The sequence below is a fragment of the Paroedura picta genome, chromosome 1 (assembly GCF_049243985.1).
Source record: "Paroedura picta isolate Pp20150507F chromosome 1, Ppicta_v3.0, whole genome shotgun sequence".
Taxonomy (NCBI): domain Eukaryota; kingdom Metazoa; phylum Chordata; class Lepidosauria; order Squamata; family Gekkonidae; genus Paroedura; species Paroedura picta.
The window spans coordinates 45601335-45625140 of record NC_135369.1 but is presented as its reverse complement, the minus strand read 5'-3'; the positions used below and the strand labels follow the sequence as shown (position 1 = coordinate 45625140).

The 23806-nt window shown below is 42.9% G+C and overlaps 1 protein-coding gene across 5 annotated transcripts in view; it reads right to left on the bottom strand.

Moving 5' to 3' along the window:
• Window positions 1–23806, bottom strand: part of TTBK1 (tau tubulin kinase 1) — a 131554-nt gene that overhangs the window by 55195 nt on the left and 52553 nt on the right. For 3 of the 5 annotated variants that reach the window (XM_077336848.1, XM_077336839.1, XM_077336854.1), the window contains exons 7-13: window positions 21326–21391; window positions 12804–12896; window positions 12516–12641; window positions 10976–11130; window positions 10071–10290; window positions 7446–7621; window positions 1064–1622 (exon numbers count right to left, since the gene is read on the bottom strand). In XM_077336848.1, the coding sequence (XP_077192963.1) occupies window positions 1064–1622; window positions 7446–7621; window positions 10071–10290; window positions 10976–11130; window positions 12516–12641; window positions 12804–12896; window positions 21326–21391 (1395 nt within the window). Of the gene's footprint in view, window positions 1–1063; window positions 1623–7445; window positions 7622–10070; window positions 10291–10975; window positions 11131–12515; window positions 12642–12803; window positions 12897–21325; window positions 21392–23305; window positions 23409–23534; window positions 23616–23806 lie in introns of those variants that run through there. The other 2 variants (XM_077336870.1, XM_077336863.1) reach the window with 2 other exon arrangements.

Sequence of the window (23806 nt, the reverse complement as noted above, 5' to 3'; positions counted from 1 at the left end):
GTGACTGTGTACCATGAAAAACATGTCCTCCCACCAATAGGTTTTGCATGTGTGTGGTAGGACAAGCATTGTATTCAACATTTCAGTCCTAACTGTAGTCCTGAACAAGCATTATGCAGTAAATACCACAGTCAACCATCTCGTTTCACCTTGTTCCTGTAATTGCATAGGTTACTACAATTTTAGTTATTAAACATTTGTATCCCTTCTTTCCTCTTGGTTCAAGGTGGCTTACAATAACTAAAACTCCAGCTGAACTACCTAAAGGAAGTAGGCATTATTAGGCATACCGTCACTTGGTTCTAAAGCTTTATCAGCAGGAAGTTCCTTCCTCTTAGGGAAAATGTTTCTGGAAATTGTTTTTTGCGGAGCCTTCTGGGTCCTTAGTAAAGCTTTTCAATCAAATTCACTGCCACAGCATTTAATGATGGATACTAGTTTAGTTGGCTTTAAAGAAGATTAGGCAGATTCACAGAGAATGAATCCTTTAGTCTACTCAGATGACAGGCTAAATGGGCCCATGTTCAAAGGCAAAGACCACCTAAATATCAATGCTAAGGGCAGTAACAGGTGGAAAGCTTTGGCCTCCATGACCTATTTTGTAGGCCATGCAAATCTTGCCAGGTTATTCCCTTAATGTTTTTTTGGAAGGAACCATTTCTTTGCAAGTACTACAAGTAGTTCTACAACGCATCTCTTCTCACATGCATACTAACATCACATTCTGATAGAGAATATTTTATTTTTCAACAAATTCTACCACTCTGTTGTGGCCTCCTTGTCCACCTCACCCTAAAGGAATTAACAGGGAACCAGCTGAATAAAAGAAACTGCCCCATCTCTGCTCCAAAAGAGTCATAGTGAAACAATTCTTGATGCTGGTGCTGTAACTCTAATATGGATAAAGAACCTGTGGAACCTCTTGCGAAGTACATCTGTGTCTTTTGTATTAAAAGATTTAGGGGGAGGGATGTCCTGGATAAGAGAACTTGACTAAACTACAGGAACACAACCAATAATAAGTAGCAAAACAGATAAACAGTGTTTCCATTACAAATCTTACCTGTCTCTCAGGACCAGTAGGCTCAGATTCACGCCTCCGCTGTCGGATAGCTGGTGCTGAATGTAAGGGGGACTGTGCAGGGCTTCCTGGTTGCAGTTCATGTTTGCTGTCAGATACACTCTGACAAGGCCCTTCATGTCTGTGGGAACTGTCCTCCTCAGCCACAGGCTGCATACCCCGGGTTCTCCCATCGTGTATTTTTGGCCTGACTGCCATTTCTGGTCCCAAACGCCTCCTCTCCTCACCCTCTTCAATGGGCCTCAGTTCCTCAGGCTCTTCATCTGTTGTTCCAGAGGTACTTGGTTCAGCACCTGGATGGAAGTCCTTCAGCTCTGTTTCTTTATCAATTATAACCCATTCTTTACTGTCGAAGTCCTCCTCTTCAGCCAGGGGCACCGATCGGAAAGCATTGCTGAGCGCTTCATGCTCCACAGAAGCAGACACATCCATTCTACCACTCGCCTGCCTGTCTACCTGACCAGTGTCAATGGACAACATCTGTGCTGGCTGGGAAGAACACACAAGCCGAGAAGGAGAGGCAGGCAAATCCACTCGAGATCTGAAAGTAAGAGGACATGTCTGAGAAGCCAGCTAGACTTCAGCTCAAGATTTCAGATTGATCTATTGTTAAAGTCTGATCCCCATATTCATTTTATAAGTGGCAAAGGTGAGTTGTTCCTATCATTTCCTGTCTTTCTTTTGAAGGCATTGACCATGAGGTGAAATCAGCTATTTACCATGTGCTTAAGACCAACTTAAAACTGAAACTCTATCCCATGACATGTCTTATGTTCCTTTCATAGCTAAGCACTTGTTCTGCATAATTATTATTCACCTTTAATCTAGTCTATTTGCCAAAGGAGGGGGGGGGGGTTGAACGGTTTCCAACAGAATGGTTCCAGGGAAACTCACCTCAAAAACTTCACTCTTTGAATGAATCATGCTTTTATTTGCACCCAGGCCAGCGCTCTGGGTTGCCACTGGGAGTTTGGGTCGGGGTAGGATGCCCAGCCTCTTCTTGGATCCATACAGGATCCCCCACTGCACCCAGACCACCCTGAATTTGTCTCTCTAGATGAGGCAACCAGGGTTCCGTCATGTGGCAAAGCCGCCAGGAACATTTTTATTTTTACAATGCAGTCTCACCATCTTGAAAAATAAAAATAAATGATCCCAGCAGCTCCATTGCACTGAGCAGTGTGGCAGAGCCACCTGGGGCATTTTTTGTCCCTTTCTGGATGCCATACTCGACTACAGGTGGGGAGGAGTCAGGCCAGGATGGCCCACCTCTTCCCTGCCAGATGGCTCTGGCCTGACATAGGTCCAGATGATGCCCACGGCAAGGCAGGAAACGTTGAAGCATCCGTGTTCCCTTGCCATAGGACAACCAAGGTCCTGAGATGCACCAGGGCCAGGAATGCCCTGGGCCAGCACCAATGTCATTTGGAAATGGGCATTAGTCCCGTGAACGAACAAGCTCTGGCCTGGGCCGAATTCCTAATGCGGAATCAGTCCTAATGTAGAAGGATTTTAGCTGCCAGCCAAACCAAACTTTGTTTAGTCCAGGTGCTTCCAACCAAGAAGCTTCAGATGATTAAGTAGGAGAATGCAGGACATCAACTGAGCAGAATTTGCTTTTGAATTCCAGGAAATAGTCCTGAAATATGCAACATAATAAAAGAGCATTTTTGCCTGATTAGCCCGTAGTCACAATCAGCCTAAATTCTCTTCAGGAGGTAAAAGCTCCCATTGCAGCAAATATAATTTCTACCACCTAACTCCTTCCTTGTTTCCTGCACTTACCCCCTGCTAGGTTCCAAAATCTTTCTTAGAAGAAGAATTGTGGGTTCTTATATGCCACTTTTCTCTACCCAAAGGAGTCTCAAAGTGGCCCACAGGTTGGGGATCGCTATGATAAAGGACCAAAATGGTAGGGACCTAACAGAAGCAGAAGAGATTTTTAAAAGGTGGCAAAATTATACAGAAGAACTATACAAGAGCAAGCTCAACATCCCTGATAACCACGGGGGGGTAGTCACTGACCTGGAGCCAGACATCCTGGAATGTGAAGTCAAATGGGCCTTAGGAAGTCTGAGCAACAATAAAGCTAGTGCAGGTGACAGCATTCCAGTTGAACTATTCAAAATCATAAAAGACGATGCAGTAAAAGTGCTACAATATGCCAGCAAATTTGGAAAACAGTGGCCACAAGATTGGAAAAGGTCAGTTTACATTCCAATCCCAAAAAAGGGCAACACCAAAGAATGTTCAAATTACCACACCATTGCACTCATTTCTCATGCTAGCAAAGTTATGCTCAAAATCCTACAAACTAGGCTCCAGCAATATGTGGACCGAGAACTTCCAGACGTACAGGCAGGATTTCGAAGAGGCAGAACTAAAGATCAAATTGCCAACATACGCTGGATCATGGAGAAAGCTAGGGAGTTCCAGAAGAACATTTATTTCTGCTTCATTGACTATGCTAAAGCCTTTGATTGTGTGGAACACAACAAATTGTGGCAAGTTCTTAAAGAGATGGGAATACCAGAGCATCTTATCTGTCTCTTGAGAAACCTATATGCAGGTCAAGAAGCAACAGTGAGAACCAGGCATGGAATCACTGATTGGTTCAGTATTGAGAAAGGAGTTCAGCAAGTCTGTATACTGTCACCTTGCCTATTTAACTTGTATTGGGGAGCACATCATGAGAAAGGCGGGGTTAGATGAGTCACAAATTGGGATTAAGATTGCAGGGAGAAATATCAACAACCTCAGATATGCAGATGATACCATTCTAATGGCAGAAAGTGAAAAGAAACTAAAGAGCCTCTTAATGACGGTGAAGGAGGAGAGTGCAAAAATTGGCTTGTAACTCAACATCAGGAAAACTAAGATCATGGCATCCGGCCCTCTCAATTCCTGGCAAATAGATGGGGAAGAAATGGAGGTAGTGACAGATTTTATTATCCTGGGCTCCAAGATCACTGCAGATGGGGACTGCAGCAAAGAAATTGAAAGACGCTTCCTCCTGGGAAGGAAAGCTATGGCAAATCTAGACAGCATCCTAAAAAGCAGAGACGTCACCCTGCCAACAAAACTGTGTCTAGTCAAGGCTATGGTATTCCCAGTTGCAATGTATGGCTGTGAAAGTTGGACCATAAGGAAGGCTGAGCGTCAAAGAATTGAGGCTTTTGAACTCTGGTGCTGGAGAAGACTCTTGCGAGTCCCTTGGACTGCAAGGCGAACAAACCGGTCAGTCCTAGAGGAGATCAGCTCTGACTACCCATTAGAAGGCCAGATCCTGAAGATGAAACTCAAATACTTTGGCCAACTCATGAGAAGAAAGGACTCCCTGGAGAAGAGCCTAATGCTGGGAGCGATTGAGGGCAAAAGAAGAAGGGGGTGACAGAGAATGAGGTGGCTGGATGGAGTCTTTGAAGCAGTCGGTGTGAGCTTAAATGGACTCCGGGGAATGGTAGAGGACAGGAAGGCCTGGAGGATGGGGTCCATGGGGTCGAGATGGGTCGGACATGACTTCACACCTAACAGCAACAACAACATGATTCATTTTTAGCAGAATGTGCTCCTTGTAAATACTAAAACACCTTTCTTCAGATCAGCCAACTGCTTGATCATTCTGCCCATACTCTTCATTGGATCAGTGGTCAGAAGAAAACTAAGCAGGAAGGCTGCTCTCCATCCCAAGGTATGTGCAGTGATGCAAAACTCCCTAGGGGATGTGTGCTCCAGTTTGTGGGCTAAAGTTTTAGGATTTTCTAGACTCTGCTTTACCCTGGCATGGAACACAGAGGTGGGAAGGCACAGAAATCACAGAGGGACTTTTAGTAATCTCGGGAACCACTTCTCCCCACTCTGTTTAAAAGTATCCACTGAGGGAGTTTCATTTGGAATTAATTGCAGTTATGAAAGCACAACCATGCATTTTTCTTAATTTTGTCCTCTGAAATGCATGAACAACCTTCACTGACACTTTGAGCACAGTATGAAATCACAGCAGGGATAATTTCGGTCCAAAATGTTAATCAAAGTTATGGCCAAGGATTTCTTGAAATGTTAACGATTTCTCAGGTTTATGTAATAAAATGGAAATAGAGTTCAAATTAACTTTGACTTGCCAGAATATTAACCCAAACCTTATTTATTTGTTTAAGATAAAATATTTATATACTGCCTCCAGGGCAGGTTACATTAAGCTAGATCAATTTTAACTGTTGATTTTTTAAAAGTCACTTGCTAACAGTGCAGCCCTTAGTTTCTCTTATCAATCTCATTACAGCTGCCAAATACAGCATTTCCCCCTAATCTTTCTTCATTTCAGCACAAGTGTATCAAATTCCATTTCAACTATGAACATGTTCCAGTTTTGTACTTCTACTAGAAGGGAAGCCTGGTGCGTCCAGGAATACGCCAGGCACTAGGTAGGGGCTTGGGCGGATGCAGAGAGGCTTCTCTCTGAACTTATGGAGTCGGACAGCATCTCTCCCCATCAGGAGAGGCACTACTTGGCTCCCTGGCCCCTATGCCACCCCTATGGGACACAGAGAGGCTTTTCTCTGCACCCCATGGCGGTGGAGAACTGAAGGAGCCAGGCAGCACCTCTCCCAATCGGGAGAGGAGCTGCCAGCTCCCTTGCCATGGCATCGCCTCTGTGGGGCACAGAGAGGCTTGTCTCTGCATTCCGTGGGGGTGGGGGACTTCTCCTGGCATGCCAAGCATCCTTCAACATAAGGAGATTACTATAATATGCTCTACATGGGTCCTCCTTTCAGTTAGCCCAAAATACAGAAGGCAATCTACTGTCACATAAGGGGACTATGTCATACTAGGGCTAAATAATCTGTCTTGACTGCCTATTTCTTTCCATGTGCAATTCAAAGTACTGGTACTTACCATTAAGGCCCTTAATGGCTTGGGACCATGGTACACAAATGACTACCTCCTACTATACTGTCTTACCTGCCAGTTAAGATTTGCTCCATAAGCCTTGATCACTATGCCCCCTCTTTGATTTGTATAGCCTTTTTAGTCTGAGAAATGTTTAAGGTCCATTTTAAGATGTTCCATATTTTCTGTTCTTTTATGGTCTGGACATATTTTTGAATGTTGTCTTTTAATATTGTTTTATGTTTTTACTAGATCTAAAGCCCATTTCACTTAGGAATGAAATGGGCGCGAAATGGCCTCGGAGCAGGGCCACCACCCACCCGAGGCTCTCTCGAGCCTTCTCCCAGCCAGCGGAGCGGCCTCGTCACGTCTACGAAGCGGCGAGGCCGCTCCGCCGGCTGGGAGAAGGTGGCCAGGCCATCCCGCCCCCCGAGGCTCTCCCAAGCCTTCTCCCGGCCTCCCCGCTGGCCCGCACACAGACGGGCGCCCACCGTGGATGGCTGCCCCCGGCCCATGCGCCAGTGCCGCCGCCGCCAACGCAGCACGGGCCGCTGAGGCACACAGCTCCAAGAGCGGCAGCAGGGCTAGCCGCTGCCGCTTGCCGCCCGCCCGCTGACTACGGACATCAGCCATCACCCTCCAGCCCCGATCGCTGCTCTGCACACTCCGGCCCCGATCTACGCCGTCATCAACAATGGTAGGCCGCGCCCTGCCCGTCCAGCACGCAGCCGAGCCACTACCGGAGCCTCCCGGGCCACCACATCCCCGCCCTCACCTGTGGGGGGGGCTGCGAGAAACTCTGCAGGCTGCCCCAGGAAGGATCTCATCTGTGCTAGCACCCGCTGTATTAAGGAGACAGCGGGCTTATTTTCTAGTATTTTAATAATTTGTAAGCTGCCTTGGGAAGTACTTTTCGAGATGCAGCATAAAAATTTCCTGAATAAATACATAAATTAAATAAATAGTAGGAAACTTCTCCTACTCAGCAATTGTGTGATGGTAGCAAAATTATATGTCCATGATCTCAGAAATCATCTTGAGTAGAACTCTCAAATATATGAAAAACTACAGCATCCATTAAAGCAGCACACCCATTAACCACTGATTCTTGAGGTTATTTTGACTGGACAAGAACAAATGAATCCAGCACAGTATTCATAAGTTGACTTAATTAGTTGAGACATATTTGAAACCAAACCATGGAAATAATCTTACCCATGTGCAAAAATACAGTATTTGGCAAACACATGGCCAACAGAAAAACTCTGAGAATACAAACAAGTATGCAATTGGGATGCAAAGAAACCAGATGGGTTCCTGAAAATGGGAATGAACTGTCCTATGACAAAAATTCCAGTTACTGTAATCTTACAATTATTTTTATTCATTGTAAGCCGTGAACACTTATTTTTATTTACATTTACTTACATAAAGTTTTGAAATATAAGCAACAACCTAGACACCAGCAACAAACCTTCTTTCGTGCTGATCTCCTTTTCCATCGGCAGTTGACAGGCGCTCTGACTCAGGGCTGTTCACTCGACGGTACCTCAGGGAGCGTCCTTGAGTGGTAGGAGAGTCTGGTGGGGCTCTGACAGGGGAGCTAGGGCACACACCACTTTTCTGATCTTCTTCTGCCAAACACTGTGTCTGTGCAAGAGAAAAAACACAAAGAAAAATTAATAAAGTGTGTCATGGAGTACTCTGCACAACATGACATAGACTGCTGCCTGGAAAAGCTATTTAATACCCAGGCTCTCACTCATCCTCAACTGAAGATTTGGGATGGGCACAAACTGGAAACACATGGTTCATGTCAGTTCATGGCCTAAGCATGAACCAAACCGGAAAGTTCATTTGCATACTGAACCAGTTTGTTGCCCTGCAAAAGCTAGAAAAACAGCTAAATAGAAAGCTCAAATGCAGCCGAGCAACAAGGAGCAGCCTGCTTCCCATGCTCAGCTGTTTTTCAGACTTTCTTGTGCACTCTCTTTAAACTTTAAAGAGACTATAGAAAGATAGCCTGAAAAATCTGAGTGGTAGGATCTCAGCTGTTTTTGCAGCTTTTGTGGGAACCAGAAAGCTGGGGCTTAAAGGGACTCTGTCCTTTTAAACCCCTGCTCTCAGCCTCTATCTATGAACCACCAAAATTGCTTTTAAAGTTCTTGGAAATACATGAAGAAGAGTTGGTTCTTATATGCCACTTTTCTCTACCAGGAGCCTCAAAGCAGCTTACTGTCGCCTTCTCTTTCCTCTCCCCACAACCCTGTGAGATAGGTGAGGCTGAGAGAGCCCTGATATTACTGTTCGGTCAGAACAACTTTATCAGTGCTGTGGCAAGCCCAAGGCCACCCAGCTGACTGCATGTGGGGGAGCATGAAATCAAACCCGGCTTGCCAGAGTAGAAGTCCATGTTCCTACCCATTACACCAAGCTGTGACATGCACCCAGGATGACTCAGTCATAATTATACTGTCTTGGCCAGCCTTGTTTAATGCATCTGGAAGTGACCACCACAGTTACAATCCTATGAATTAGGAAATTAAAAGTGAGCACCAAAAAAACCAGAGAATATTGGTTGGAGCCTTCATAATTTTATCCTTGTGCAAACACTTAGAATGTACACATGAGAAGAGGTGAGTGGAATCAAAGCACAAACTTTTTTTTTTTTACATAACAGAGCCAGGATTAGATAAAAGGACACAATATGCTACACAACTAAAAGCTGATTTACATATTATTTACTCTAGCTTGCCTGGTTTAATTGTATGAAGCCATAGGAAGGTGAATCATGGATTACAGATTAATTCCATGGAAAGAGAGGGCCTCTTGCAGCTCATGACCTCCTCCAATATTATGCTGCCCTTACAGACAGACCAATCAAAAGCAGACTTTTTGTTGTTTAAGAACACAACCTTGAGTCAGTCTCCCTCTTCCCCAGGAAGAAAAACAGAACCTAGAAAATTGGACTTCAGAACATTCAGTCATCTTTGATTAATATCGGCAAGTAAAATGCTACTGACAGACACACGCCTTTCTGAAATCACACATTTCCAACATGGAAATTAGTTCCATGCCAGAAAAGTTGTATTTTTTTAATGATGGATACACATTGGCACACGTACCTGCTTGCCATGAATCAGCATTACTAAGTATGTGCCTGAAGCTCAGGAGATATTCATACACCTGAAGCTGACTTTTACTGAATCAGATTATTGGCCCATGAAGGTCAATAAAATCTACTCAGACTGGCAAATATTTTCTAGATCTAGGGTCTCAGGACTTTCACATTACCTACTGCCTTTTAAGTGAAGATGCCAGGGACTAACCCTGGGACCTTCTGAACGAAAAGCAGAAGCTTCTGCTAAGCCACAGACTCTCCCCACAACCACAAGTTTTCCAACAAAGAAAATCTGTACTTTCTAAAATGTAGCATGCACCATAGTCCTTGCTGGAGCCATAACACACTGCATTTGCAGCAATGCAGAGTTTATGGAATACCTAACTCTAGTCTACTTATCAAAGACATGCTGAGATCTATTATGCTTAATGTGTTACTTGCATGGCAGATAAAAATAATCTTCTACAGAACATATCTCAGCGACATCAAGTTTTGATGCCCTGAATTTTGCCAAAGGCTAAGCCAAGATAAGAGCCTCTTGTGGCGCAGAGTGGTAAGGTAGCAGACATGCAGTCTGAAGCTCTGCCCGTGAGTTCAATCCCAGCAGCCGGCTCAAGGTTGACTCAGCCTTCCATCCTTCCGAGGTCGGCAAAATGAGTACCCAGCTTGCTGGGGGGTAAACGGTAATGACTGCGGAAGGCACTGGCAAACCACCCCGTATTGAGTCTGCCAAGAAAACTCTAGAGGGCGTCACCCCAAGGGTCAGACATGACCCGGTGCTAGCACAGGGGATACCTTTACCTGAGCTAAGCCAAGATGGGAGAGATGTCTCTTCAGTTCCACAATTCTATTACTCTTTTTTGTAAGAAATGCTACATTATTAATCATTATTATCCATTGTGATTGTGAAGACCCTCTTAGGGTTAAAACCAGGAAAAGCATTGTGGGGGAGGGCAAGGCACATTCCAAAAGATTTACTTTGCTAATGCTGATCCTGAGTTTGTTGCGATTCACATCTGTCTCTTCCCAAACCTCTCCTTCATTGAAGGCAATGTTTGGTGCTTGGCCCAAGCTCTCTGCTGGCCGGCCAGACAGGATCGGGGGAGCATTCTCCTGGTCACTCAAGTGTTCTCCTTGCAAGACATCTTCTGTGTTCTCACGAAGCAAATCTCCAGGAACTGGAGTGACATTAACAACACTGAAGAGGAGACAATGCACAAAACCATGAGATAAAACAGCCTCTACTGTGCAGTAAGGGTTGGTGCCACAAAGAGCCTACCAAAGAGCAGCCAATATTATGAAAACCATATTAGCATACAGAACGCTTTGCAGTAGAGCAGCTGTTTTGGACTGTGTTAGGATAAAGAACCTATCAAGAGAACTGTTTCCTGGGAACCTACTTGACCCGAGTTCCAAGAGGAAAACTTCCATGTTCAACAAAGTTCAAAATATACCTTAGAAAGTTTTTCCAACCCATAAATAGGTTATAACTTGGGAGCTGCCATGCTGAATAGATTTACCTCATTCAGCCAAGGCAAGATTATAATATATCGTAGTAATAGATCTAGTCAGTTTGTTTATTGATTACACATAATGCAGAAGTTCAAAAACTGGAAATCTAGAATCCTCATACCATGCCCTACAACCCACCCACTTAAACATTTACATAATAAATGATTACAGAGGAATTGTAATGACATTTCTTCTAAAGGATCTGAAGCAGCATTCAGAAGATCTGTCCTTAGAAACATCCATGGATTCAAACAGAAGTCACATATTTGAATAAATAAAAATTGTTCCTGAGAAATAACTAATCCCTCTAGTGAGATTCTTTCAATTCCACAGCATGTTCACTGTGTTATGGGCTCAGAGCTGTCACTCACCCAAACATAGCTGCTGTCTGCCTTGTATTCTGCTGAGGTGGAGTGGAAGTACTTGTAGATAATAAAATATCAGTACCAGCTTTCTCCCAGTCAAAAGCTTCATTCTCAGTAATCCCTCTTTCCTTCATGCTGTTTTCAAACACTGTCATGATGAGCTAGAAGGGGGGAAAACCCATGAAGCAATAAAGTTGAAGGTCCTCGCTATGCATTTTGGGCTTTCATCAATTATAGGATGGAAGACAGTGGGGTCAATACTAGTAGTTCTTTGCAAGTGTCACTGAATACTGCCAAGCTTGGTAGCAGTCTTGATCTCTGGGTGTACCCAGAGCTTCTGTCCAGGGTTCTGCACTTGTGCAATCTGGGTCATTCAGATAACACTGCTTGCTGTTCTTCCTATGTGATATGCAAATAAGATGGAGATGAGCAAGGCTCAGGCTACACCAAGTGCAGTTTACAGGAGTAGGATGCACTGAATGACAGTTTATTTATTGATTTTGAAGAGCAATACTGTGTCCTAAAAGAATATCCTGGCCTATGCAATTAAAAATGTACACCAAAGTACAAACACAGCCGGAATCTATAGCATACCTCCAAACCTTGGCAGAGTTGGTATAAACATAGCACTAAAAACACAAAAGGACAATTCAGAGATTTTCATGGACAATTCAGAGATTTTTTTAAAAGCAAGGGAGCTAGTCCTTCACATACCAGGTTTACTGGTTTCTTGCAAGAGTCTAAAATTATGGACTTCTCTTTTAGTTGTCTCTAAAGATTTAGAGCCTCTTGTGGCGCAGAGTGGTAAGGCAGCCGTCTGAAAGCTTTGCCCATGAGGCTGGGAGTTCAATCCCAGCAGCCGGCTCAAAGTTGACTCAGCCTTCCATCCTTCCGAGGTCGGTAAAATGAGTACCCAGCTTGCTGGGGGGTAAACGGTAATGACTGGGGAAGGCACTGGCAAACCACCCCGTATTGAGTCTGCCATGAAAACGCTGGAGGGAGTCACTCCAAGGGTCAGACATGACTCGGTGCTTGCACAGGGGATACCTTTACCTTTACCTTTTAAAGATTTAACTCTATGTTCCATGCAGTTCCATGTTTCTTTTAATGGATAATTTTGTTTTTATATAACACAGTTGCTGGGGTTGCAATTTAAGACCGAAAAGCCAGTGCATGGAAAAAGGGGCTTCATAAACCCTCTTTCTGTTGAGTCATTTCCCCACTAAAAACTAACCATTCCCCTACACGCCTGTGTTTATTTCCTCATATGGTAAACATAGTTGAAAGAAGCAAGCTTAATAGGTGGTATTCAGTGGGGAAAGTGCTGAGCCAAAGGATTATTAAATCTTTCTTCTTCTCAGCTCCCATGCTGTTTTTTGGCTGCAATTTCAGCAACTGTACAGAGTAAGGAAAAAAACATTAAAAGAATAGTGAAACTACAGGTAAGGTTCTGTCTTTAGGAATTCTCCTTTTCTAGTGTTTTATGATATCCATCCAGGTGCTGCCACAATGACATGTTAAACTATTACTAAAGAAAGGACTTTACCTGATAATCTGGTTTAGTGAAATAATCCAGATTTGCAATGTGATCAAGGAAGAGGTGGAACTCAGAAGGCATGTGCTTTAACAGCATTCTATGTTCATATTTCTCTTTAATCATTCCAACTTGCTCCTGGAGAAAAAAGACATTTGAATTAAGTATTACAGAGCTCTAAGCATAATAGACAATTAAAACAGGTAAGGGAGTTAGAAATAAGCAATAGTAGCTTCAGTACATTTATTTGCTGCTATGGGTCTTTCTTTGCTTTTGTTTTCCTATTTTTGAGTTTCCTACCTTATCTTTGATCTTGCGCCATGGAAGCTGACCAACCGCAAACTCCACCAACATGTAAAAAAGGGACCACAGGTCATCATGTCGACCCATCTCCTGAAGAAAGTAAAAGAATCACACAATTAAGAGTGTGCTAATTTTAAAAAATCTTAATGGAAAACTCTTGCACCATGAAGAAACAGCTAGAAAGGCAGTTAGAAAAACCATTCTATATTCAGTGTAGACTAGACTTCCATCCAACTTTAAATTCTCAAGAGGAGTGTTTCAAACTTAGTCATGGAATAATCAGTCATGGAATCTCTTCATGCAGTAGGGACTATGAACATTCTCCATTCTTACTAACTAGGCTGGTAGGGTTCATTATTGGTCTGAGTATATACCACAAAACATGCCCAAACTCTGCTATGGCTGCCTTGTAAGGAAAGATTGGTAATAGTGGACAAGCTGTCCAAAACAGGGGAACTGGTTGGCCTTCCTTTTAAAAGCTTCCTTTTAAAAGCTCTTGAAGCTTTATTTGTGTGTATTATGTGGACCATGCTTATACATGAAAGCATTTCACATATAAGTATCACATTAAAATACAATCACTACATGTATCATGTATCATGTTTAGTGTAATTCAGCAGGCCACATGGGGACCTGAAAGGTCCACTACATAAGCAGAGCGTTTTTTCTGCTAACAGCCTATTTTCTCTGAACCTCAGAGAATTCCCCCTCTGTATTTCATATTCGGAATCAAATTAAGTCAGCCCAACAACGCCAAAGAAGAACGGCTTGAGAAGACTCTCTCTCCATGCACTGGCTGGGAGGAGGTAGATGAATATTTGATAGCAGCAAATTGTCACAGACCCATAGTGGAAGAGGAATTACTGATAATTGTATGGCTTTAAAACTTGCAAATCTAATGTATGTATGTGCAAGAAGGCTGGACTACTCTTTTCTACAAGAGTAAAAACAATTGTAAAAATGTTGCATAGCAAATTAGTTTCTGTATTAGGACTGTAATCTTTGTTTAAGAATGAGAGTTTAAGCAAAATATAAGCATGGTAAATATCAACCATCATTAATATTTTGTTCACTGTTAGCAGTAGAATAATGTTCTGTATTTCTAGGAGCTATTACCTTAACAAATCTCCTGCTACATCATGTACCAAAATTACAAACATTAACAATAACGCATTGTTAGATTTAGCCTTCTCCCAAATATTACAGACATTATGGAATACAACTTTATTTTGTTTTTACAACAGAAGGAGGAGCATACAGGAAATGTCCCAGAATTGGAATGTCTCCTCAGGAAAATTTTAAAACAGTAGTATCCTGAAATACCCCCCTTCAAGGATCGCTGCCTTGTTGTGGCAAGGGGGCTTGCGTAGTTCAGTGAAGCTATGAGCTATACCGTGCAGGGCCATCCAAGACAGACAGGTCATAGCTGAGAACTCTGACAAAAGGTGATCCACTGGAGAAGGAAATGGCAAACCACTCCAGTATCTTTGCCATGAAAACTCTATGGACAGTTCCAAAAGGCAAAACGTTATGACGCCGGAAGATGAGCCCTTCAGGTCGGAAGGTGTCCAATATGCTACTGGGGATGAGCAGACGGCTAGTACGAGTAGCACCAGAATGAATGAAGCGACTGGGCCAAAGCCGAAAGGACGCTCAGTTGTGGAAGTAACTGGTGGCGAAAAGACAGTCCGATGCTGTAAAGATTTTTATTCCATAGGAACCTGGAACGTCAGATCCATGAATCAAGGCAAGCTGGACGTGGTTAAACAAGAAATGACAAGACTGAACATCGACATTTTAGGAATCAGTGAACTAAAATGGACAGGAATGGGTGAATTTAATTCAGATGACCATCAGGTATACTACTGTGGACAAGAATCTCGCAGAAGAAATGGAGTAGCCTTCATAATCAATGAGAGAGTAGGAAAAGCAGTCTTGGGATACAATCCCCAAAATGACAGAATGATCTCAGTTCGAATCCAAGGCAAACCATTCAACATCACAGTGATCCAGGTCTATGCCCCAACCACTGCTGCTGAAGAGGATGAAGTTGATCAGTTCTATGAAGCCCTACAACACCTTCTAGAAGCAACTCCAAAAAATGATGTGCTTATCGTCATGGGGGATTGGAATGCTAAAGTAGGAAGCCAAAAGATAACCAGGATAACAGGCAAGTTTGGCCTTGGAGTACAAAATGAAGCAGGGCACAGGCTGGTAGAATTTTGTCAAGAGAATATAATGGTCATAGCAAACACTCTTTTCCAACAACCCAAGAGACGACTCTACACATGGACATCACCAGACGGTCAACACAGAAATCAGATTGACTATGTGCTCTGCAGCCAAAGATGGAAAAGTTCTATCCAGTCAATAAAAACAAGACCAGGAGCTGATTGTGGTTCAGATCATGAGCTTCTTGTTGCAAAATTTAGGCTTAAATTGAAGAAAGTAGGGGAAACCACTAGGCCACTCAGGTATGAACTAAATCATATCCCGAACGAATACACAGTAGAGGTGACAAATAGATTTAAGGAATTAGATCTGATAGACAGAGTACCTGAAGAACTATGGACGGAGGTTCGCGACATTGTACAAGAGGTAGCAACTAAAACCATCCCAAAGAAAAAGAAATGCAAGAAATCAAAATGGCTGTCTGAGGAAGCTTTACAAATAGCTAAGGAGAGAAGGGAAGTGAAAGGCAAGGAAGAAAGAGAAAGATACACCCAATTGAATGCAGAATTCCAGAGAAAAGCTAGAAGAGATAAGAATGCCTTCTTAAATGAACAGGGCTAACAAATAGAAGAAAACAATAGAATGGGGAGGACCAGAGATCTTTTCAAGAAAATTGGAGATATGAAGAGAACGTTTCATGCAAAGATGGGTATGATAAGGGACCAAAATGGTAGGGACCTCACAGAAGCAGAAGAGATTAAACAAAGGTGGCAAAATTATACAGAAGAACTATACAAGAGCATGCTTAACATCCCTGATGACCACAATGGGGTAGTTACTGACCTGGAGCCAGACATCCTGGAATGTGAAGTCAAATGGGCCTTAGGAAGTCTGAGCAACAATAAAGCTAGTGGTGGTGACAGTATTCCAGTTGAACTATTCAAAATCTTAAAGGACGATGCAGTAAAAGTGCTACACTCAATATGCCAGCAAATTTGGAAAACTCAACAATGGCCACAGGATTGGAAAAGGTCAGTTTACATTCCAATTCCAAAGAAGGGCAATGCCAAAGAATGTTCAAACTACCGCACCAATGCACTAATTTCTCATGCTAGCAAAGTTATGCTCAAAATCCTACAAGCTAGGCTCCAGCAATATGTGGACCGAGAACTTCCAGAAGTACAGGCAGGATTTCGAAGAGGCAGAGGAACTAGAGATCAAATTGCCAACATACGCTGGATCATGGAGAAAGCTAGGGAGTACGAGAAGAACGTCTACTTCTGCTTCATTGACTATGCTAAAGCCTTTGATTGTGTGGAGCACAACAAATTGTGGCAAGTTCTTAAATAGATGGGAATACCAGAGCATCTTATTTGTCTCTTGAGAAATTTATATGCAGGTCAAGAAGCAACAGTGAGAACTGAACATGGAATCACTAACTGGTTCAAAATTGAGAAAGGAGTTCGGCAAGGCTGTATACTGTCGCCTTGCCTATTTAACTTGTATGCAGAGCACATCATGAGAAATGCGGGATTAGAGGAGTCACAAATTAGAATCAAGATTGCAGGGAGAAATATCAACAACCTCAGATATGCAGATGATACCACTCTAATGGCAGAAAGTGAAGAGGAACTAAAGAGCCTGTTGATGCGGGTGAAGGAGAGTGCAAAAGTTGGCTTGAAACTCAACATCAAGAAAACAAAGATCATGGCATCCGGCCCTCTCAATTCATGGCAAATAGATTGGGAAGAAATGGAGATAGTGACAGATTTTATTTTCCTGGGCTCCAAGATCACTGCAGATGGGGACTGCAGCAAAGAAATTAAAAGACGCTTGCTCCTGGGGAGGAAAGCTATGGCAAATCTAGACAGCATCCTAAAAAGCAGAGACTGCCAACCAAAGTGCGTTTAGTCAAGGCTATGGTATTCCCAGTTGCAATGTATGGCTGCGAAAGTTGGACCATAAGGAAGGCCGAGCGTCAAAGAATTGAGGCTTTTGAACTCTGGTGCTGGAGAAGACTCTTGCGAGTCCCTTGGACTGCAAGGCGAACAAACCGGTCAGTCCTAGAGGAGATCAGGCCTGACTGCTCTTTAGAAGGCCAGATCCTGAAGATGAAACTCAAATACTTTGGCCACCTCATGAGAAGGAAGGACTCCCTGGAGAAGAGCCTAATGCTGGGAGCGATCGAGGGCAAAAGAAGAAGGGGACGACAGAGAATGAGGTGGCTGGATGGAGTCACCGAAGCAGTAGGTGCAAACTTGAATGGACTCCGGGGAATGGTGGAGGACAGGAGGGCCTGGAGGATCATTGTCCATGGGGTCGCGATGGGTCGGACACGACTTCGCACATAACAACAACAAATCCTGAAATACATAAACAATAACATGTTCTGTACATATATATTGTGGGGGTATATGGTGGATCCAGGACTATTAAGGATCTTTTCTATCTCCTTCGTGGCTGCCCTTCCCAGTCTCAAACTTCTGATTTCTTAGTTGCAGTCTCCCTTTTGTTTGATGATGAAGCCATGGAATAAAAAAATCTTGAACAACTTCTTCATAAATTGTGTAACTCCCCAGTAGTAATTACTTTTGTATTTTTGTCGTTAGACTGTAATCCTGCTTTGATACTTTCTGCTTTATCCTTCATGGTGGTATCATTTGCATATCTCAGATTGTTAATATTCCTTTCACCAGTCTTCATCTAAATCTAATCCAGATTGAAGAGATAAAAATAAACCTTTTTCTGATACATTTGTCAATTGGAAACATTTTCTTCATACTATTGCCTCTTATCCAGAGTAGAAATTGTTCATCAAAATAATCTAATGCTTAACCTAATGGCAAACAAATTCATTAAAAGAAACCAGTCAAGTGCTGTGACACAGCCAGTTCTTTAAACCAGTGGTCCCCAACCTTTTTATCACCGGGGACCGGTCAATGCTTGACAATTTTACTGAGGCCGGGGGGGGGGGGGGAGTCTTTTGCCGAGGGACGTCCCAGCCGCCTGAGCTCCTGCTCCACTTGCATTCCCGCCGACGCCCCTGACTTCCTGCCGCCTGCTGGGGGGCACTGCCAGCAACAGCTGCGCAGTGCCACGCCGAGAGGGAGCCCCAGCCATGGCGGCCGCTGGAGAGCACCAAAGGTGAGCCGGCGGCAGAGTGGCAGAGCAGCCCGAGGCAGCAGCCTGGGAGGAGGACGAGGAGGAGCCGCGGCCCGGTACCAATTGATCCACAGCCCGGCTCCGGTCCTCGGACCGGGGGTTGGGGACCACTGCTTTAAACTATCCCTACCTTTTCCTGATCTACACAGGCAAAACTTTGATTAATCTATGAAACACAAACTGATTTTCTTCTGAAATTATATTGTATGCTCTTGTAACCAATACAAATTTGCAATACAATCTCTAGTGCCTCTTCCTTTTCTGAATTCATATTGAACATCCAACGATTCTCTTTCTATTTATATAACATTCTTTGTTGTACATTTTAAGCATCAGTTTGTGTGAGAAATTAATGAAATAGTCCAATAATTGTTGCAGTCCTTGACATCTTTTTTTCAGCACTGGAATGTAGGTTGAGCATTTCCAGTCTGAGAATTATTTTATTTCCATATTTGTTGGTATAAAGGTAAAGGTATCCCCTGTGCAAGCACCAAGTCTGACCCTTGGGGTGACGCCCTCAAGGATTTTCATGGCAGACTCAATACGGGGTGGTTTGCCAGTGCCTTCCCCAGTCATTTCCGTTTGCCCCCCAGCAAGCTGGGTACTCATTTTACCGACCTCGGAAGGATGGAAGGTTCAGTCAACCTTGAGCCAGCTGCTGGGATTGAACTCCCAGCCTCATGGGCAGGGCTTTCAGACTGCATGTCTGCTGCCTTACCACTCTGCGCCACAAGAGGCTCTTTATTTGTTGGTATAATCTGGTTAAAATATTGCTGAATTTGGTTTCTGTAGCTCCACTGATATTCCATCTATTCATGGTGATATGTTTTTCCCAATTGCTCCCAGGGCAGCTTTCACTTCACTTTTTAAAACAGTATTTTCTTCTTCCAAAGTTTTTTGTTAGAGAAATCTGTAAACCTTTCATATTTCTCTATATATCTTGTCTTTATTTGTCTTATTCAGTTAATGTGTTTTCATGTTGATCTTACAGCAGGCCTCAGGGGAACTTGTTTCCCCTTGATTTCTTGAATTTTGTGGAACAAATCCCTTGTTCTTCCTTTTTTGTTGTTCTCTTCTATTTCTTTACAATTCTATTTCTTTACACTACTCTACACAAGTTCTACTTACCAGTAGCTGGAATTTTGTATTTAAACTTCTGATTCTATTTCTGTCACCCTTTGCTTTGTATTTATCTTTAGAAATTTTAAGAGTTTCATCAGTTATCAAGGCTTTTCAATTTTGGGGGCTACAGGAAGCGTCTTTGTGCATTCTTGCTTGATAATATATCTGGATTTAACCCATAGTTTTTCCAGTTCCCATTCACTTTAACATAGTAGTGGAAATCAATTGTATTTAAACTCTTCAGGAATGTTGTTCAGATATATATACCTCCAGTATACCAGATGCAGTATACCTCCAGACACCAGATGCTGGGGTAAAACAGCTGGGGAAAGCAGTTGCTTTCATACCCTTCCTGTGAGCATCCTGAGGCATCTGGCTGGGTGCCACTGGCAACACAATAATAAATTAGGTAGACCTGCACTGTGATCCAGCAGCAAGCTTCTTTGCTTGGACACAACTGCAGTTGTTATGTTCCCAGCCAAATAAGACACAATTCAGCCAGGTCACTTAGGATAACTGACTGTCAAAGGTCTGGCAGCCAGAGTACCAGTCAACATAAGAGCTGTCCAGGGGTCAATAAGCTGGTTCAAGTTACGGGGCTGGAGAGCAAGGAAGTGGTCTAGGAACACTTGCTAAGAACTATAGCTAGTCTAGATGAATGCTGCACCAGCAAGTGACAAACTAACGAAAGATTGCTGTGCTTGCTCAGTATGCTTGACTGTCCCAGCCTTCCCAATGTAGGGTTCTGATCTTGCCAGAGCTTTATGTTTAGCTCCCTTTTCCTGCGTAGATGTAGGAAATGGGATGACCTGAGCTGCTAGGTGAATCCTACATCATATGGTCTGATGTCCTGATGGGTGGGAGATCCAGAAGCAAAGAGATTCAAAGAGGGTTCCCAGTTCCCCAATTTTACCCGTTCACCAAATGAGATTTTCTCCAGGGGAAGGGGCAGGCTTTGGGCTTCCAGATCTTCAGGTACTGACATTAAGAGAGAAAAAGAGGTGAGGGTGGGGAACCCACCTGTGAGGTGATAATGTTTCATTCTAGGGCAGAGTCTGCACTTACTTTGTTTATTCCATTGTCAATCCTGTTGAATTTAGATTGCTTTGAACTCGGATCTTCCTCTCCCCCCCTCCCCATTGAAACAGGAAAGTCTTTTGCACGTGGTTAGGGTAGTTCAGAAGGGGGGGAGCCAAGCAGGGAGCCTCTTTCTTTTCTTGGAGGGGGGTGGGAGAGGATCGAAAAAGGCAGAGAAGGGAGAAAAAATCCAGGACCGACAGAAGTTGAGAGAAATTAGGGGCTTCTCCTTTATGGCAAGTCTGCCACATGACCACCTGTGGCCAATCATGGGTCCTCTACCACGGAGGAGAGCCCAGATTCAAAACAGCCTGGTTTCTCTAATCTGAATCTTGAAATATTAAGCGTTAACAGCACTCTAAGATATCACATAATAAAGGTAGGGTCACTCCGGATCAATCCTTCTTGTTGGAGAAGGAAATTTTAAATCGCCCCAAATCCAAATGGAAATCGCATTCTGTGTAGAGGGCAGGGACTGAATCGACCTGGGGTTGGAATAAAAGCTCCGTGCAGTTTACACCCAGGGTTGGACACAGATATGTGACACCGGTTCAGATAAGTATAAAGGGGGAAACCATATGAATAAATTGACTTCTTAAAAATTTCAGCCCCATATACTATATTTCATTCTTGTTTAGGAAACAGCTTGTGATGCAGTACAGAGAAATTACCTTTTGGCAACAAATAATGAAAACCCCATTGCATGCATAAAATCCCTTGTTTATGTGTATTTGGGTCATTATGTTCATATGTATAAAATATAAAATACACAAGATGTGGTACTTTGTAAGACAAATTGTCCCAGAATGAGCTCCTGCATATATACTGCATAGCTACAGAACACAATACTGCTTAAGGAAGGAAGGAAGGAAGGAAGGAAGGAAGGAAGGAAGGAAGGAAGGAAGGGAAGGAAAGGAAAGGAAAGGAAAGGAAAGGAAAGGAAAGGAAAGGAAAGGAAAGGAAAGGAAAGGAAAGGAGGCACTCACTCTGTTTTTGTGCGCGTTCACAGAAGCATAGCGAACTGTTCCCCGGAAACCAGCAACATTACGAGGCTATTGGGAAAGAAAAAAAACAATCATAATACGCTGAGAACTTGCAGAATATCTCATGTTCATGTGTTCTTGAGGGTCATAAAATATTTTCATATGCATCTGTTAACCTACACAGATGCACTGGTTATGGGTTAAGAGTTGTTCCACAGCAGACAAGGCAATAATAACTCAAAAATCAGCATTTACAAGGGGTTTAATGCTTCAGCCTTGAGTCAACAGAGCCCAGCAACAATTCCTCACCTGTGTATAAAAAAGAAATGTACACTGGTGTACAGCAAATTCAACTTTACAGTATTTGAAATGGCCAATATAGAACCAGTTTCTCCACACATAACAGTGGAGACTGGCCATGCTAATAATTTTTAGTTCTTCCAGTTGCTTATCCAGGATCCTTCTCTATGCACACTCAACAGACTACTCAACTTTATACGGGCAATGTCCACTTTTTGTTGAAAACAAGATCCCTGTAAGCTAACTCACACATTGCACTTTTTAAGTATACATCTAACCGTTTATTATCTCCAGACTATGTAAGTCTGTGCTCCAAGAAATCTGTTGGTCTCCTTCCTGTTAGTCTTCTGTTAAAGTTAGGCTATTCTGGAAGGCCTTGGGGAATGGAGGAATATTGTCTATTTTGTGAGAGTGTGATGTTAATTCTACTTTGGGCTTCATTTTGGGGATGTATTTTTGCTATTTATTATTATTCAGCAGCAAAAAGAAACATGGTCACCAAAAGATCCACTGGCTCAACATGATCAAAGCCAACACAGGGATGACCATGAACCAACTAAAAGAAGCAGTCATTGACAGAGATGCATGGTGGAAACTTTCCTATAGAATCACCAAGGGTCGGACACGACTGAACGGATGACATCATCATCATTGTTCTACTGGGCTGCTTTTATTATTGATTGCTCTCTGACTTGTTAGCTTTCATTTCTTACTGCTACTAGTATTTTTTTAAGGTAAAAGGGCAGAGTATGTACCTTTGAAAATGTAAAGTGTGCCTCAAAAATGATAACAGACACCTGTACTGTACACATACAGTCTACAGCTCAGCTATGGTCTCCTGTTAAGCACACTTCTGGTGGCAAAACTGATTTTTTTAAAAGGTCATAAGGATGGCAGCTAATAAATAAAAAGGAACTTTTCCAGATGAATCTGAATTATGAAAATGTATATAGCCACTAACCAGAAAGGTCCTATCTTCTCCTTTGGAACTAAGAACTGGGAAATATATGATAAAGAAAACAAACATGTTTTGTTATGACTCAAACCATCCCTGCAGTTGTAGACTAAAACAGCTTGAACTTCAGTTAGTATTGCCAAGATCATTGGGATAGTTGGGCATGGGGACATGGCAGGGTGTGTGATGTCAGTGACTTCACCACATCACATCTGCTGGGAAACCTGGAAGTGATGTAGGGTAGCTGCTGGAATGCCAGAAACTATATGGTCGTACTACAGTGAGCTACCCCTACATCACTTGCAGCTTTACCCTGGAAGTGACAATATGTTTTTAAATTTTGTCTCCCATCCCTAAGCAAAGAGGACCTTCCACCACACTACAAGGACGGGCAGTCCTAATTTCAGGTGCATACTTAATCCTGTCTACTTTAGGAGGAAGTTATTTGGTGGTCCTGAACATCCATCAACATGTGTTTTTTTTTTCCTTGCATAAGAAGTTAGACCTGAATGCAGTGATGGAGGCCTACATAGTTCCCTATGCAACAAAATCTTATGTGTGCCTGACACCTCTGTAGTGATGGGTATCACTTAGATCCACATCCATTTAGGGACCTAGAGGATGGAAGTTTACAGAGGATCCCTGCTGGCTAGAGAGGAGGAGCTGCACACAGAGAGCATTTAGGGAAGCCAGGAGAAAAATTATAGTTTGGAAATTATTATATTTACTTGTACTTTAGTTGTCTCTCCAAGACTGGACCCAAACTTATGACAACTTTTGAGCCTAGAACGTTCTTGGCCTAGGAGTCAAACATTAATATGTTTCCCAGTCCTGAAAAGCAAAAATTATATCATGAAAAGCAAAACAAAAGCAAATGTAACTCTGAGCTCTAATAATAATTAAAGAAAAGCAAGTAGAAAAACAAAAGACCAAGAAGCATCGTGATGGCTCACTCACAACTCATGGCTGAGATGGTTACAAGCAGCAGATGGGAAGCCAACGCATCAAACACAGTCTCAAAAAAGGAGCCCAAAAGAACTGTAAAAAAGAGAAACCCAAAGAAAACTATGATAATAAAAATGCAAAATGGACAGAAAGAAAAACAGAAATGAATTTAAAATCAGAACAATGTTATTTTTTTTGCCTGTCCCTGGAGCATGAACTGTTGTGCTTGAGTTGTCTAAAGTTCACAAATATTTTAGGCGTAACTTTCTAGATTGTGCAGCATA